General features: G+C 46.1%; 2 protein-coding genes across 3 annotated transcripts; both read left to right on the forward strand.

Annotated features, from left to right (window-relative positions):
- Positions 1-5,774: 5,774 nt before the first annotated feature.
- On the forward strand, positions 5,775-7,949 carry LOC124141391. The gene is made up of 3 exons (XM_046509399.2): positions 5,775-6,115; positions 6,653-7,049; positions 7,459-7,949. The coding sequence occupies exons 1-3, from the start codon at positions 5,830-5,832 to the stop codon at positions 7,904-7,906; spliced, it is 1,131 nt and encodes a 376-aa protein (XP_046365355.2). The 5' UTR covers positions 5,775-5,829; the 3' UTR covers positions 7,907-7,949.
- A 6,170-nt stretch (positions 7,950-14,119) lies between these two features.
- LOC124141327 (complement C1q tumor necrosis factor-related protein 7-like) lies at positions 14,120-16,280 on the forward strand. Of its 2 annotated transcripts, none has more exons than XM_046509302.2 (2): positions 14,120-14,464; positions 14,994-15,432. In XM_046509302.2, exons 1-2 carry the CDS (start codon positions 14,167-14,169, stop codon positions 15,263-15,265), a joined length of 570 nt encoding a protein of 189 aa, XP_046365258.2. In that variant the 5' UTR covers positions 14,120-14,166; the 3' UTR covers positions 15,266-15,432. The 2 variants fall into 2 exon arrangements, with proteins under 2 accessions (XP_046365258.2, XP_046365257.2); XM_046509301.2 differs by lacking the exon at positions 14,994-15,432 and adding an exon at positions 15,848-16,280 and having other exon boundaries at positions 14,126-14,464.
- Positions 16,281-18,223: the final 1,943 nt, after the last annotated feature.

Genomic DNA, 18,223 nt, shown 5'->3' on the forward strand with positions numbered 1-18,223 from the left:
CGCACACCCACATCCAACCATCACACCCACATCCAACCAACACATCCACATCCAACCCTCACATCCACATCCAACCCTAACATCCACATCCAAACCTCACATCCACATCCAACCCTCACATCTACATCCAACCCGCACACCCACATCCAACCATCACACCCACATCCAACCCACACAGCCACATCCAACCATCTCAACCACATCCACTCCTCACATCCAACCCTCACATCCAACCCCACAACCACATCCAACCCTCAAACCCACATTCAGCACTCACATCCACATCCAACCCTCACATCCATATCAAACCCCACAACCACATCCAACCCTCAAACCCACATTCAGCACTCACATCCACATCCAACCCTCACATCCAACCCCACAACCACATCCAACCCTCAAACCCACATTCAGCACTCACATCCACATCCAACCCTCACATCCATATCAAACCCCACAACCACATCCAACCCTCAAACCCACATTCAGCACTCACATCCACATCCAACCCTCACATCCAACCCCACAACCACATCCAACCCTCAAACCCACATTCAGCACTCACATCCACATCCAACCCTCACATCCACATCCAACCCTCACATCCATATCCAACCCTCACATCCACATCCAACCCTCACCAACCACTTACATCCACATGCAACCCGAACACCGACATCCAACACTCACACCCTCATCCAGCACTCACGCCCACATCCAGCACTCACACCCACATCCAGCCATCACTTCCACATCCACACCTCACACCCACATCGAATCCCACATCCACATTCAGCACTCACATCCACAACCAACCCGCACACCAACCTCCAACCAACACACCCACATCTAACCCTCACATCCATATCCAACCCTCACATCCACATCCAACCCTCACCAACCACTTACATCCACATGCAACCCGAACACCCACATCCAACAGTCACATCCACGTCCACTCCTCACATCCACACCCAACACTAACACCAACATCCAGCACTCACACCCACATCCAGAACTCACACCCACATCCAGCAGTCACATCCACATCCAGCACTCACACCCACATCCAGCCATCACTTCCACATCCACACCTCACACCCACATCGAATCCCACATCCACATTCAGCACTCACATCCACAACCAACCCGCACACCAACATCCAACCAACACACCCACATCCAACCCTCACATCCACATCCAACCCTAACATCCACATCCAAACCTCACATCCACATCCAACCCACACATCCACATCCAACAATAACACCCACATCCAACCCTCACATCCACATCCAACCCTTACATCAACATCCAGCCCACACATCCACATCCAACCCTCACACCCACATCCAACCATCAGTTCCACATTAAACCCTCAAATCCACATCTAACCCGCACACCCAAATCCAACCATCACATCCACATCCAACCCACACATCCACATCCAACCCTCAAACCCACATCCAACCCACACACCCACATCTAGCACTCACGCACATACACAGCCCACACATCCACATCCAACACTCACATCCACGTCCACTCCTCACATCCACACCCAACACTAACACCAACATCAAGCACTCACACCCACATCCAGCAGTCACATAAACATCCAGCACTCACACCCACATCCAGCCATCACTTCCACATCCACACCTCACACCCACATCGAATCCCACATCCACATTCAGCACTCACATCCACAACCAACCCGCACACCAACATCCAACCAACACACAAAAATCCAACCCTCACAACCTAACATCCACATCCAACCCACACATCCACATTCAACCATCACATCCACATCCACTCCTCACATCCACATCAAACCCTCACATCCAACCCCACAACCACATCCAACCCTAAAACCCAGATTCAGCACTCACATCCACATCCAGCCCTCACATCCACATCCAACCCTCACATCCATATCCAACCCCACAACCACATCCAACCCTCACATCCGACCTCACAACCACATCCAACCCTCAAACCCACATTCAGCCCTCACATCCACATCCAACCCCCACATACATATCCAACCCCACAACCACATCCAACCCTCACCAACCACTTACATCCACATGCATCCCGAACACCCACATCCAACACTCACATCCACGTCCACTCCTCACATCCACACCCAACACTAACACCAACATCCAGCACTCACACCCACATCCAGAACTCACACCCACATCCAGCAGTCACATCCACATCCAGCACTCACACCCACATCCAGCCATCACTTCCACATCCACACCTCACACCCACATCGAATCCCACATCCGCATTCAGCACTCACATCCACAACCAACCCGCACACCAACATCCAACCAACACACCCACATCCAACCCTCACATCCACATCCAACCCTAACATCCACATCCAAACCTCACATCCACATCCAACCCACACATCCACATCCAACAATAACACCCACATCCAACCCTCACATCCACATCCAACCCTTACATCAACATCCAGCCCACACATCCACATCCAACCCTCACACCCACATCCAACCATCAGTTCCACATTAAACCCTCAAATCCACATCTAACCCGCACACCCAAATCCAACCATCACACCCACATCCAACCCACACATCCACATCCAACCCTCAAACCCACATCCAACCCTCACGTCCACATCTAGCACTCACGCACATACACAGCCCACACATCCACATCCAACCCTCACATCTACATCCAACCCGCACACCCACATCCAACCATCACACCCACATCCAACCAACACATCCACATCCAACCCTCAAACCCACATCCAACCCTCACACCCACATCTAGCACTCACGCACATACACAGCCCACACATCCACATCCAACCCTCAGATCTACATCCAACCCGCACACCCACATCCAACCATCACACCCACATCCAACCCACACAGCCACATCCAACCATCTCAACCACATCCACTCCTCACATCCAACCCTCACATCCAACCCCACAACCACATCCAACCTTCAAACCCACATTCAGCACTCACATCCACATCCAACCATCACATCCACATCCAACCCTCACATCCATATCAAACCCCACAACGACATCCAACCATCACATCCAACCCCACAACCACATCCAACCCTCAAACCCACATTCAGCACTCACATCCACATCCAACCCTCACATCCACATCCAACCCTCACATCCATATCCAACCCTCACATCCACATCCAACCCTCACCAACCACTTACATCCACATGCAACCCGAACACCCACATCCAACACTCACATCCACGTCCACTCCTCACATCCACACCCAACACTAACACCCACATCCAGCGCTCACACCCACATCCAGCACTCACACCCACATCCAACAGTCACATCCACATCCAGCACTCACACCCACATCCAGCCATCACTTCCACATCCACACCTCACACCCATATCGAATCCCACATCCACATTCAGCACTCGCATCCACAACCAACCCGCACACCAACATCCAACCAACACACCCACATCCAACCATCACATCCACATCCAACCCTCACATCCACATCCAAACCTCACATCCACATCCAACCCAAACATCCACATCCAACCATCTCAACCACATCCACTCCTCACATCCACATCCAACCCTCACATCCAACCCCACAACCACATCCAACCCTCAAACCCACATTCAGCACTCACATCCACATCCAACCCTCACATCCATATCAAACCCCACAACCACATCCAACCCTCAAACCCACATTCAGCACTCACATCCACATCCAACCCTCACATCCAACCCCACAACCATATCCAACCCTCAAACCCACATTCAGCACTCACATCCACATCCAACCCTCACATCCACATCCAACCCTCACATCCATATCCAACCCTCACATCCACATCCAACCCTCACCAACCACTTACATCCACATGCAACCCGAACACCGACATCCAACACTCACACCCTCATCCAGCACTCACGCCCACATCCAGCACTCACACCCACATCCAGCCATCACTTCCACATCCACACCTCACACCCACATCGAATCCCACATCCACATTCAGCACTCACATCCACAACCAACCCGCACACCAACCTCCAACCAACACACCCACATCTAACCCTCACATCCATATCCAACCCTCACATCCACATCCAACCCTCACCAACCACTTACATCCACATGCAACCCGAACACCCACATCCAACACTCACATCCACGTCCACTCCTCACATCCACACCCAACACTAACACCAACATCAAGCACTCACACCCACATCCAGCACTCACACCCACATCCAGCAGTCACATCCACATCCAGCACTCACACCCACATCCAGCCATCACTTCCACATCCACACCTCACACCCACATCGAATCCCACATCCACATTCAGCACTCACATCCACAACCAACCCGCACACCAACATCCAACCAACACCAAAATCCAACCCTCACAACCTCACATCCACATCCAACCCACACATCCACATTCAACCATCACATCCACATCCACTCCTCACATCCACATCAAACCCTCACATCCAACCCCACAACCAGATCCAACCCTCAAACCAAGATTCAGCACTCACATCCACATCCAACCCTCACATCCACATCCAACCCTCACATCCATATCCAACCCCACAACCACATCCAACCCTCACCAACCACTTACATCCACATGCATCCCGAACACCCACATCCAACACTCACTTCCACGTCCACTCCTCACATCCACACCCAACACTAACACCAACATCCAGCACTCACACCCACATCCAGCACTCACACCCACATCCAGCAGTCACAATCACATCCAGCACTCACACCCACATCCAGCCATCACTTCCACATCCACACCTCACACCCACATCGAATCCCACATCCACATTCAGCACTCACATCCACAACCAACCCGCACACCAACATCCAACCAACACACCCACATCCAACCCTCACATCAACATCCAACCCTAACATCCACATCCAAACCTCACATCCACATCCAACCCACACATCCACATCTAACCCGCACACCCAAATCCAACCATCACACCCACATCCAACCCACACATCCACATCCAACCCTCAAACCCACATCCAACCCTCACACCCACATCCAGCACTCACGCACATACACAGCCCACACATCCACATTCAACCCTCACATCTACATCCAACCCGCACACCCACATCCAACCATCACACCCACATCCAACCAACACATCCACATCCAACCCTCAAACCCACATCCAACCCTCACACCCACATCCAGCACTCACGCACATACACAGCCCACACATTCACATCCAACCCTCACACCCACATCCAACCATAACACCCACACCCGGCGCTCACATCCATATCCGACCCTCACACCAACATTCAAACCTCACACCCACATCCAGCACTCACATTCACATCCAACCCTCACACCCACATCTAAACCCTCACACCCACATCCAACCCTCAAACCCACACCCAGCACTCACATCCACATCCAACCCTCACATCAACAACCAATTCACAGAACCACATCCAATCCTCACACGCACATTAAAACGTTAGTTCCAGTTTCTTCGAACCAGTGAAGAAATACTAAAAGGACTGATACTTGATTCTTAAGACTCACAATTCACTTTCTTTCAGAAAACACGAACTGTGTTATCATGTGACATCAGTCTTGGTCGCACGCGTGCATTTTTTAAATCTTTTTAGTGAAGTTGAAGTACAGCATAATCAGACAGGAGTGTCACCAGGTCAACACTTTGACATTGATAACCTTACAATAGGCGCACCCCATACAACAAACAATCCTGAAGGTACATATATGCCCAGAGAGCAAAAGAGCAGGACGACACCTAGATTATTATATCCACGTCGAGGTACCATGTCTTTGGGAGCTTTATTTGTGTGTCTTTTGCAACCATGGTCGCTTTCTGGACTTATTATGCCAAGTACAGATACGTCAAGTTTGCTAAATGACGTCGCCTCTCTGAAACAGAGTGTGGCAAGTCTTCAGTCGACCACCAGGCAGTTGCAGAAAGATCTACAGTCAACTAAAAGTGATTTGCACTCGGCTAAAGACCAGGTTTCAAAGTTGTCCAAAAATGTTGGTGAGTTATCGTTTACACTTAATTACATAAAAGAAAGCTTAATCATTTAATATTTTAAGACACAAGTGAGGCCAAGTTTCCTTACGAGCACGAGAACATTAACCTATAACCAACAATCGATTAACTACTACTTCTTTTCAAGACTTAACTGAGCAAATGATTGTGCCTCATATGACATGAAAAGAATATAATCCATAAAGAATATTTTGACATTAGGGCCCTGAAATGCTGAAATGTGTTTCATATATATACTCAGACAATCAACACGTTTCACTTATGGAAATTCGGCATTTCTTGAATCTTATTGTTATTAAGTACATACATGATAGACATCATAATCAATGTTAGCATACTAAAAGATTTGGTAATATAATTTGCATCATAAGTAATGTTGTTATAACAAGAGTCAAAGGATAGAATGCTGGTGGTGGTGGTGGTGGAGGTGGTTTGTGTGGAGGGGGTGTCATGCTATTTACATTAGATTTGATAGTATAGAATTGTTATCAGACTCTATCATTCACTTAACTTTTAATGCAGCATCCAAACTCAGAGATGTGGCATTCCACGTCAGCAAACCTGCCCCTGACCAAACAACCTACACTCCTCTGACATTCGGCACCATCCTCTACAACTCTGGTTCAGGCTATAACTTCACCTCAGGAGTGTTCACAGTACCAGTGTCAGGGACCTACATGTTCTGGACTCAGATAGAAATCAATGAGTCAGACGCTTACATGAATGTTTGGATTATGACGGCAGGGAAAGAAGATATTCTGGCCACCGGTTGGGTGTTAACAGACTCGACTATCGATGACGCTGCTGCTTCTGCTAAGGCTGTCAGACGCCTGAAAAGGGGCGAGGAGGTGTGGGTGGAGATAACGGTGAAACACACACTAGTTGAAAATGCCGCATCATACTTTGGTGGCGTCCTGCTGTCAGTTCACTAAGCACAAGTCTACATTAAAGCATTATGACTGCAAAGGTGTGTGTGATTACCTGTTCCAAAGTCATTCAGACCTGAATAGGTCCCCAGCAAATTGTATTGAACCTAAGAGGCAACCCAATGGATTGGCTGGTCAGAGTCAGGGCTTTAGTTGATTGCGTGTCAACCCGACGGTGTTGATTAATGTTCACAATATCAATTACTGTGTTATCCATCAATTGTAAACCATTTGTATTGTAATTTTCAGTATCATAACTGATAACATTACAATCATGGAATAGGAAATGAAATTAGGATGCAGGAGAATATTCTACATCAGGGTCGGGCTAGGGTGCTGGTGGTGGTGACGATGTGTGTGGACGGAGTGTCATGAAAACAGTTTTTGTGACACTCTTGTTAGGATATTTACATCATATTTGACTGTCTTTATCATTCACTTAATTTTTAATGCAGCATCCAAAACCAGAGATGTGGCATTCCAAGTAAGCAGGCCTGTCCCTGATCAAACAACCTACACTCCTCTGACATTCGGCACCACCCACTACAACTCTGGTTCAGGCTATAATTCCACCTCAGGGAAGTTCACAGTACCAGTTTCAGGGACCTACTTGTTCTGGACTCAGATAGAAATGTATGATGCAAACTCTCAAATGAAGGTTTGGATCATGTCGAAGGGGCTTATCCTGGCCGCTGGCTGGGTGTTAACAGACTCAAATATTGACGACGCCACTGCCGATGCTCAGGTTGTCAAAAATTTGACGACTGGCGACGAGGTGTTGGTAGAGATAACGGAAAAACACAAACTAAATGAAAATGACGGATCATACTTTGGTGGCGTCCTGCTGTAAATTGACTGACCCAAAGTCTACAATTAAACGTTATGACTGCAAAGGTTAAATGTGTGATGATTACCTGTCCCTGATCCTGTCACTGCCGGTTGGGATTCCGAGATGGTATAGGTATAGATTTAGAAATGGTTCGGGGACTCGGACTGAGTGTGACGTTAAAGAACAATCCTCAAAACAGAGAGTGAATCGGTGTTAAACAGACAAAGCAAGCTGAAAGATTAATACCTTGCTACATAGATAGGATCTCGGGTTGGTTGAATCCGGGGCTCGAACCCACAATATTCAAATCAAGGCAGGGAACGAAATTTAAAAGCTTAGGTTACTATTGCCAAATGGATTCATCATCATCTTCTGGATTACATTCCTCGGTAACCTTATTATACTTTGTTGTTTTCAATCGAACATAGACAAGACAATCCAGTGAGTGATATTGTGAGCAACTATCCACGCCAACAGGGCACATTGACACGCATTCAACCAAGTCAATGAGCCCAACCTTCCGATTCAGTTGGTCGCCTCTTACGAAAAGCATATGTTGCTTTGGACAAAATTAAACACAGAATCCCCGCCGTGTCTTGTCGCAATGAATATGTCTGTTAGAAATATTTACTCATAATAAATAAGCCACGTGAAGATCCGGGGTAGAATAGGTCTTCAGCAACCCATGCTTGCCTTAAAATTGGACTATGGTTGTCGTAAGAGGCGACTATACTTGTTGTAAGAGGCGACCTACGGGATCGGGTGGTCAGGCACGTTGACTTGGTTGATGCATGTCATCGTATCCCAATTGCCTGGACCGATGCCCATGTATAAATCACTGGATTGTCTGGTCCAGGCTCGATTATTTACAGACCGCCGTCATATAGCTGGAATATTGGTTATTCGATGCTGATGTATTTGATACAGTAATCTTTGTTGTTTTGGACCTTACGTTCGCAGTGTTTCGTCGACTGTTTCATCCTGGTTGGTTGGTTGGTTTGTTGTCTAACGCCGCACTCAGCAATATTCTCTGAAGCCTGTGAGTGTCTGTAAATAATCGAGTCTGGACCAGACAATCCTGTGATTTATATCATGAGCATCGATCCACGCAATTGGAATCGATGACATGTATCAACCACGTCAGCGAGCGTTTTATCCTGGTAATGTTTTGATAACGTTTGTAATTATTTTGCTGAAATCAAATTTCAAGTGTATACCCTGCAGTATATAACTGGCGTCAATTCCTTTTGACAAGCGCAGAAATCCATCGACCTACTCTACGCTGTGAAACTTCATTTGAGTTGATACCCTACTGACATAAGCGGCACAACGCCGAAACTGCTGGATAAGACATTTCAGTCAATATGTGACGTTTTTTTTAATGAAATTTAAGTTATTCATTTGGATGTCATGAAACACGTCAACACATAATTATATAGTATTACTTTGACAATTAAACACACATTTTCTCTACAATGAACAGATCATACACAATGAAGAAATGAATATTATCGATTTCATCGAAGAAAATATATTATCCACAAACATTCTTGAAATACTATGCTCAATATTATTGGGGAAAAAAAGAAATTGTCTGCCAGAAAAATTACATTGTTGAAATGTTTCTTTTAGGAAAAAAATCGTTTGGCTCTAAGTTTAATTAAAGTGAGTGAGTATGGTTTTACGCCGCTTTTAGCAATATTCCAGCAATATCACGGCGGGGGACACCAGTAATGGGCTTCACCCATTGTGCCCATGTCGGGAATCGAACCCAGGTCTTCGGCGTGACGAGCGAACGCTTTAACCACTAGGCTACCCGACCGCCCCAGTTTAATTTAAAAATATATGTGACAAAAGCTGTAGCTGAAAACAAATATATGGTCTCTTTACAATCTCAGAAAAGAGCCAAGTTCAGTTGTCAAAACAGTTCAGTTTTCAACTTTGTACACCACCATCCCGCATGACAAACTTGAGCAAATGCCATCTGGAGTCGGCTGAGAAATACTAGACTTCCTCGTTGATAAAATCTGTGTAAAATGTGGGTAAAAGACATTTAGGCAAGTAGAAACATCCCCATGGCTTACTGTTTCATTATGCATATAAATCGGAGTTTCTCCTTGGATTGGTAAAGAATTTGGTCAAGAAATTTAACTTGACCTTCAGCTACATCGATGATCTGATATCAAAAAGCCAATTCACTTCCACTGATTTACCCACCAGAATTAGAAATAAAGGAGACCAGTGATACCGCCTCATCTGTATCATATTTAGATATCTAAATACAGATTCAGAGTGACAAAACACTCTCCACATGACTATATGACCTCCTGAACGCAACACGCCGCCTTTAGTTCACCCCTTCGGCGGTAAACACGTTGTCTTCCATCAGCCATAAATATACAGAATCGACTTTCGTCAGTGAAGACAACCCTCTGCCAGTCACGTCGTTGCCAACGTCGTACAGTCCGGGCCCATCTCAATCGCAGACGACGATGTTGCGCTGTCAATAGCTGTCCTCTGTATGGTCTAAAAGCCCTGATTCCATGAGCCCTGAGTCTCCTGGCCACTGTCTGTCGACTGTCAGGAAGCGATTTCGGTCTGCCTGCTCTTGGCCTGTCAGCGGTCCGCCCTGTCTGTCTGTAACGTTGCATCAAGTTAGTAACGGCAACACGGGAGCAACCGAAGGTTCGTCGTGCAATATGGGCGTGAGTGGCTCCCATCTGTACCATACCCGAGGCTAGTTCACGTTGTTCGACTGTGATTCGTGGCATTTCTTTTGAGTTTTTTTATCACTGTGGATGTCTTACTTGCCGTTGCAATCGTTTTATACCCTCACCCGCACGTGCATTTGCAGTTGAGTGAGTGAGTGAGTGATGGAAAAGTCACCATGAGCAGGAGGATAATTGGAGGTGGGAAAACAAAGCACTTTCGTGACTCTCTTTGGACGTTTGGGTGACATAATAATTTCGTGAGATTTTAAGATTAACAGCAGTTCGAGTTCACACAGAGCACGCACTCACCAATTGCTTATATGCCAGACCGAAAATGTTTTCAATGAGTGAACTGTGTTTGTGTGTTTGTTTGTTGTTTAACACCGCACTCAGCAATATTCCAGCTATGTGACAACGGTCTGTAAATTATCGAGTCTGGACCAGACAGTCTAGTGATTGGCATCATGAGCACCGATCCACGTAATTGGAATACAATGATATGCATCAACCAATACAGCGAGCCTGAGCACCCGATCCCGTAAATCGCCTCTTACGACAAGCATAGTCGCCTTTTACGACGTGTTGCTGAAGCCTGTGAGTGCTTATATGTGTGTGTGTGTGTGTGAGTGTGTTTATGTTTCTCTGTGTGTGTGTGTCTGTGTGTGTGTGCGTGCGTGCGTGCGTGCGTGCGTGCGTGTGAGAGCGTGTGTGTGTGTGTGTCTGATGGGGCGCGCCAGGCTTAGCACTCTTCCAGCTGTATAGCGTCTGTACACATATAATCGAGCTGTCGTTTATCTTTATCTCTCTAGCATGTCCTATATTTAAGCGGTGATATTTAGTCTTTTGTTTCACAAGTCTTTTATGTTGATGAATCATGTCACTCTGTCGCTGAGATATTGGTGATACTGAAATGATAGTGCTAAATGAAAAGACACTGATCACTGATACAGATCCTCATACAGATACGTATGCCTATTGGTGGCTGTGGGTATAAGATGTAGGTTAACAGACAACCACATCAAACTCTCAGACCAACATTCAACCAACACACCCACATCCAACCCTCACATCAATATCCAACCCTCACACCCACATCCATCCCCACACCCACATCCAGCCATGATACCCACCACCAACCCTCACACCCACATCCAACCCTCAAACCCACATTCAGCACTCACATCCACATCCAACCCGCACACCCACATCCAACCATCACACCTACATCCAACCCTCAAACCCACATTCATCACTCACATCCACATCCAACCCGAACACCCACACCCAACCATCACACCCACATCCAACCCTCACATCCACATCCAACCCTCACATCCAACCCCACAACCACATCCAACCCTCAAACCCACATTCAGCACTCACATCCACATCCAACCCTCACACCCACATCCAACCATAACATCCACATCCAACCCTCACAACCACATCCAACCCTCACCCACCACTTACATCCACATGCAACCCGAACAACCACATCCAACACTCACATCCACGTCCACTCCTCACATCCAACCCCACACCCACATCCAGCACTCACACCCACATCCAGCACTCACACCCACATCCAGCACTCTCACCCACATCCAACAGTCACATCCACATCCAGCACTCACACCCACACCCAGCCATCACTTCCACATCATCCCCTCACACCCACATCGAATCCCACACCCACATTCAGCGCTCACATCCACAACCAACCCGTACACCAACATCCAACCATCACATCCACATCCAACCGTCACACCCACATCCAACCCTCACATCCACATCCAACCCTCACATCCACATCCAACCCTCACATCCAACCCCACAACCACATCCAACCCTCAAACCCACATTCAGCACTCACATCCACATCCAGCCCTCACATCCACATCCAACCCTCACATCCATATCCAACCCCACAACCACATCCAACCCTCACCAACCACTTACATCCACATGCAACCCGAACACCCACATCCAACACTCACTTCCACGTCCACTCCTCACATCCACACCCAACACTAACACCCACATCCATCACTCACACCCACATCCAGCACTCACACCCACATCCAGCAGTCACATCCAGATCCGGGGCGGTCGGGTAGCCTAGTGGTTAAAGCGTTCGCTCGTCACGCCGAAGACCTGGGTTCGATTCCCGACATGGGTACAATGTGTGAAGCCCATTTCTGGTGTCCCCCGCCGTGATATTGCTGGAATATTGCTAAAAGCGGCGTAAAAACCATACTCACTCACTCACTCACATCCAGATCCAGCACTCACACCCACATTCAGCACTCACATCCACAACCAACCCGCACACCAACATCCAACCAACACACCCACAACCAACCCTCACATCCACATCCAACCCTCACATCCACATCCAAACCTCACATCCACATCCAACCCTCACATCCACATCCAACCCTCACATCTACATCCAACCCACACATCCACATCCAACCCTCACACCAACATCAAGCCATCAGATCCACATCAAACCCTCACATCCACATCCAACCCGCACACCCACATCCAACCATCACACCCACACATCCACATCCAACCCTCAAACCCACATCCAACCCTCACACCCACATCCAGCACTCACGCACATACACAGCACACACATACACATCCAACCCTCACATCTACATCCAGCCCGCACACCAACATCCAACCATCACCCCAACATCCAACCCACACATCCACATCCAACCCTGAAACCCACATCCAACCCTCACACCAACATCCAGCACTCACGCACATACACAGCGCACACATACACATCCAACCCTCACATCTACATCCAACCCGCACACCAACATCCAACCATCACCCCAACATCCAACCCACACATCCACATCCAACCCTGAAACCCACATCCAACCCTCACACCAACATCCAGCACTCACGCACATACACAGCCCACACATTCACATCCAACCCTCACATCTACATCCAACCCTCACACCCACATCCAACCCACACACCCAAATCCAAACCTCACGACCTCATCCAAACCTCACACCCACATCCAACCCTCACACCCACATCCAACCCTCACACCCACACCCGGCGCTCACATCCATATCCGACCCTCACACCAACATTCAAACCTCACACCCACATCCAGCACTCACATTCACATCCAACCCTCACACCCACATCTAAACCCTCACACCCACATCCAACCCTCACACCCACACCCAGCACTCACATCCACATCCAACCCTCACATCAACAACCAATTCACAGAACCACATCCAATCCTCACACGCACATTAAAACGTTGTTTCCAGTTTCTTCGAACCAGTGAAGAAATACTAAAAGGACTGATACTTGATTCTTAAGACTCACAATTCACTTTCTTTCAGAAAACACGAACTGTGTTATCATGTGACATCAGTCTTGGTCGCACGCGTGCATTTTTTAAATCTTTTAAGTGAAGTTGATGTACAGCATAATCAGACAGGAGTGTCACCAGGTCAACACTTTGACATTGATAACCTTACAATAGGCGCACCCCGTACGACATACAATCCTGAAGGTACATACATGCCCAGAGAGCAAAAGAGCAGGACGACACCTAGATTATTATATCCACGTCGAGGCACCATGTCTTTGGGAGCTTTATTTGTATGTCTTTTGCAACCTTGGTCTCTTTCTGGACTTATTATGCCAAATCCAGGAGGAAGTACAAATACGTCAAGTTTGCTAAATGACGTCGCCTCTCTGAAACAGAGTGTGGCAAGTCTTCAGTCGACCACCAGGCAGTTGCAGAAAGATCTACAGTCAACTAAAAGTGATCTGCTATCGGCCAATGAACAGGTTTCAAAGTTGTCCAAAAATGTTGGTGAGTTATCGTTTACACTTGAATCACATAAAAGAAAGCTTAATCATTTAATATTTTAAGACACAAGTGAGGCCAAGTTTCCTTACGAGCACGGGAACATTAACCTATAACCAACAATCGAATAACGACTACTTCTTTTCAAGACTTAACTAAGTAAAGTATTGTGCCGCATATGACATGAAAAGAATATAATCCATAGAGAATATTTTGACATTAGGGCCCTGAAATGCTGAAATGTGTTTCATATATATAAACTCAGACAATCAACACGTTTCACTTATGGAAATTCGGCATTTCTTGAATCTTATTGTTATCCAGTACATAACATAGCCATCATAATCAATGTTAGCATACCAAAAAAATTGGTAATATAATTTGCATCATAAGTGATGTTGTTATCACAGGATAGAATGCTTGTGGTGGTGGTGGTGGAGGTGGTTTGTGTGGAGGGGGTGTCATGCTATTTACATTAGATTTGATAGTATAGAATTGTTATCAGACTCTATCATTCACTTAACTTTTAATGCAGCATCCAAACTCAGAGATGTGGCATTCCACGTCAGCAAACCTGCCCCTGACCAAACAACCTACACTCCTCTGACATTCGGCACCATCCTCTACAACTCTGGTTCAGGCTATAACTCCAAATCAGGAGTGTTCACAGTACCAGTGTCAGGGACCTACATGTTCTGGACTCAGATAGAAATCAATGAGTCAGACGCTTACATGAATGTTTGGATTATGACGGCAGGGAAAGATTCTGGCCACCGGTTGGGTGTTAACAGACTCGACTATCGATGACGCTGCTGCTTGTGCTAAGGCTGTCGGACGCCTGAAAAGGGGCGAGGAGGTGTGGGTGGAGATAACGGTGAAACGCAGACTAGTTGAAAATGACGCATCATACTTTGGTGGCGTCCTGCTGTCAGTTCACTAAGCACAAGTCTACATTAAAGCATTATGACCGCAAAGGTGTGTGTGAGTACCTGTTCCAAAGTCATTCAGACCTGAATAGGTCCTCAGCAAATTGTATTGAACCTAAGAGGCAACCCAATGGATTGGCTGGTCAGAGTCAGGGCTTTAGTTGATTGCGTGTCAACCCGACGGTGTTGATTAATGTTCACAATATCAATTACTGTGTTATCCATCAATTGTAAACCATTTGTATTGTAATTTTCAGTATCATGACTGATAACATTACAATCATGGAATAGGAAATGATATTAGGATGTAGGAGAATATTCTACATCAGGGGCGGGCTAGGGTGCTGGTGGTGGTGACGATGTGTGTGGACGGAGTGTCATGAAATTAGTTTTTGTGACACTCTTGTTAGGCTATTTACATCATATTTGACAGTCTTTATTATCCACTTTACTTTTAATGCAGCATCCAAAACCAGAGATGTGGCATTCCACGTTAGCACACCTGCCGCTGATCAAACAACCTACACTCCTCTGACATTCGGCACCATCCTCTACAACTCAGGTTCAGGCTATAACTCCACCTCAGGGAAGTTCACAGTACCAGTGTCAGGGACCTACATGTTCTGGACTCAGATAGAAATGTATGATTCAAACTCTCAAATGAAGGTTAGGATCATGTCGAAGGGGCTTATCCTGGCCACTGGCTGGGTGTCAACAGACTCTAATATTGACGACGCCATTGCCTCTGCTCAGGCTGTCACACATTTGACGACTGGCAACGAGGTGTGGGTAGAGATAACGGAAAAACACAAACTAGAAAATGACGGATCATTCTTTGGTGGCGTCCTGCTGTTAATTGACTGAGCCCAAGTCTACAATAAAACGTTGACTGCAAAGGTTATATGTGTGATGATTACCTGTCCCTGATCCTGTCAGTGCCGTTTGGGATTCAGAGATAGTATAGGTATAGATTTAGAAAGGTTCGGGGACTCGGACTGAGTGTGACGTTAAAAAACAATCCTCAAAACAGAGAGTGAGTCGGTGTTAAACTGACAAAGCAAGCTGAAAGATTAATACCTTGCTACATAGAAAGGATATCGGGTTGGTTGAATCTGGGGCTCGAACCCACAATATTCAAATCAAGGCAGGGAACGAAATTTAAAAGCTTAGGTTACTATTGCCAAATGGATTCGTCATCATCTTCTGGATTACATTCATCGGTAACCTTATTATACTTTGTTGTTTTTAATCGAACATGGACTAGACAATCATGTGAGTGATATTATGAGCAACTATCCACGCCAACAGGGCACATTGACACGCATTCAACCAAGTCAATGAGCCCAACCTTCCGATTCAGTTGGTCGCCTCTTATGAACAGCATATGTTGCTTTGGACAAAATTGAACACAGAATCCTCGCCGTGTCTTGTCACAATTAATATGTCTGTTAGAAGTATTTACTCATAATAAATAATCCACGTGAAGATCCGGGGTAGAATAGGTCTTCAGCAACCCATGCTTGCCTTAAAATTGGACTATGGTTGTCCTAAGAGGCGACTATGCTTGTCGTAAGAGGGACCTACGGCATCGGATGGTCAGGCGCGTTGACTTGGTTGATGCATGTCATCGTATCACAATTGCGTGGACCGATGCCCATGTATAAATCACTGGATTGTCTGGTCCAGACTCGATTATTTATAGACCGCCGTCATATATCTGGTGATCATGTGTCGATTACACGTGTGGTTTTCATTGTTTCAGGACGATTGATGTACTGATATAAACTTCCGGGCACACACCCATGGATGATTGACGAGAAAATGAAACATACAAGAAAAGGTTTTTCGATGCTGATGTATTTGATACAGTAATCATTGTTGTTTTGGACCTTACGTTCGCAGTGTTTCGTCGACTGTTTCATCCTGGTTGGTTGGTTGGTTTGTTGTCTAACGCCGCACTCAGCAATATTCCAGCTATATGACGGCGGTCTGTAAATAATCAAGTCTGGGCCAGACAAACCAGTGATTGACATCGTGAGCATCGATCCACGCAATTGGAATCGATTACATGCATCAACCAAGTCAGCGAGCGTTTCATCCTGGTAATGTTTTGACAAGCGCAGAAATCCATCGACCTACTCTACGCTGTGAAACTTCATTTGAGTTGATACCCTACTGACATAAGCGGCACAACGCCGAAACTGCTGAATAAGACATTTCAGTCAATATGTGCCGGGTTTTTTAATGAAATCTAAGTTATTCATTTGCATGTCATGAAACACGTCAACACATAATTATATAGTATTACTGTGGCAATTAAACACACTTTTTCACTACAATGAACAGATCATACACAATGAAGAAATGAATATTATCGATTTCATCGAAGAAAATATATTATCCAGAAACATTCTAGAAAATACTATGCTCCATATTATTGGAAAAAAAGAAATTGTCTGCCAGAAGAATTACATTGTTGCAATGTGTCTTTCAGTAAAAAAAATCGTTTGGCTCTTAGTTTAATTTAAAAATATATCTGGCAAAAGCTGTAGCTGAAAACAAATATATGGTCTCTTTATAATCTCAGAAAAGAGCCAAGTTAAGTTGTCAAAACAGTTCAGTTTTCAACTTTGTACACCACCATCCCGCATGACAAACTTGAGCAAATGCCATCTGGAGTCGAGTGAGAAATACTAGACTTCCTCGTTGATAAAATGTGTGTAAAATGTGGGCAAAAGACATTTAGGCAAGTAGAAGCATCCCCATGGCTTACTGTTTCATTATGCTTATGAATCGGAGTTTCTCCTTGGATTTGGTCAAGAATTTGGTCAAGAAATTT

Source organism: Haliotis rufescens, unplaced genomic scaffold (genome assembly GCF_023055435.1).
Source record: "Haliotis rufescens isolate VD_foot unplaced genomic scaffold, xgHalRufe1.0.p SCAF_25, whole genome shotgun sequence".
In the NCBI taxonomy this organism is placed as follows: Eukaryota; Metazoa; Mollusca; class Gastropoda; order Lepetellida; family Haliotidae; genus Haliotis; species Haliotis rufescens.

What these genes read in the sequence shown, in the direction of transcription:
- LOC124141391 (XM_046509399.2), top strand. Translation starts at nt 5,830, where the DNA reads ATGCCCAGAGAGCAAAAGAGCAGGACGACACCTAGATTATTATATCCA. An exon ending in AAAGTTGTCCAAAAATGTTG is followed by an intron (nt 6,116 to 6,652) that starts GTGAGTTATCGT and finishes CTTTTAATGCAG; the next exon opens with CATCCAAACTCAGAGATGTG. An exon ending in TACTTTGGTGGCGTCCTGCT is followed by an intron (nt 7,050 to 7,458) that starts GTCAGTTCACTA and finishes CACTCTTGTTAG; the next exon opens with GATATTTACATCATATTTGA.
- LOC124141327 (XM_046509301.2), top strand. Translation starts at nt 14,167, where the DNA reads ATGCCCAGAGAGCAAAAGAGCAGGACGACACCTAGATTATTATATCCA. An exon ending in AAAGTTGTCCAAAAATGTTG is followed by an intron (nt 14,465 to 15,847) that starts GTGAGTTATCGT and finishes CTTTTAATGCAG; the next exon opens with CATCCAAAACCAGAGATGTG.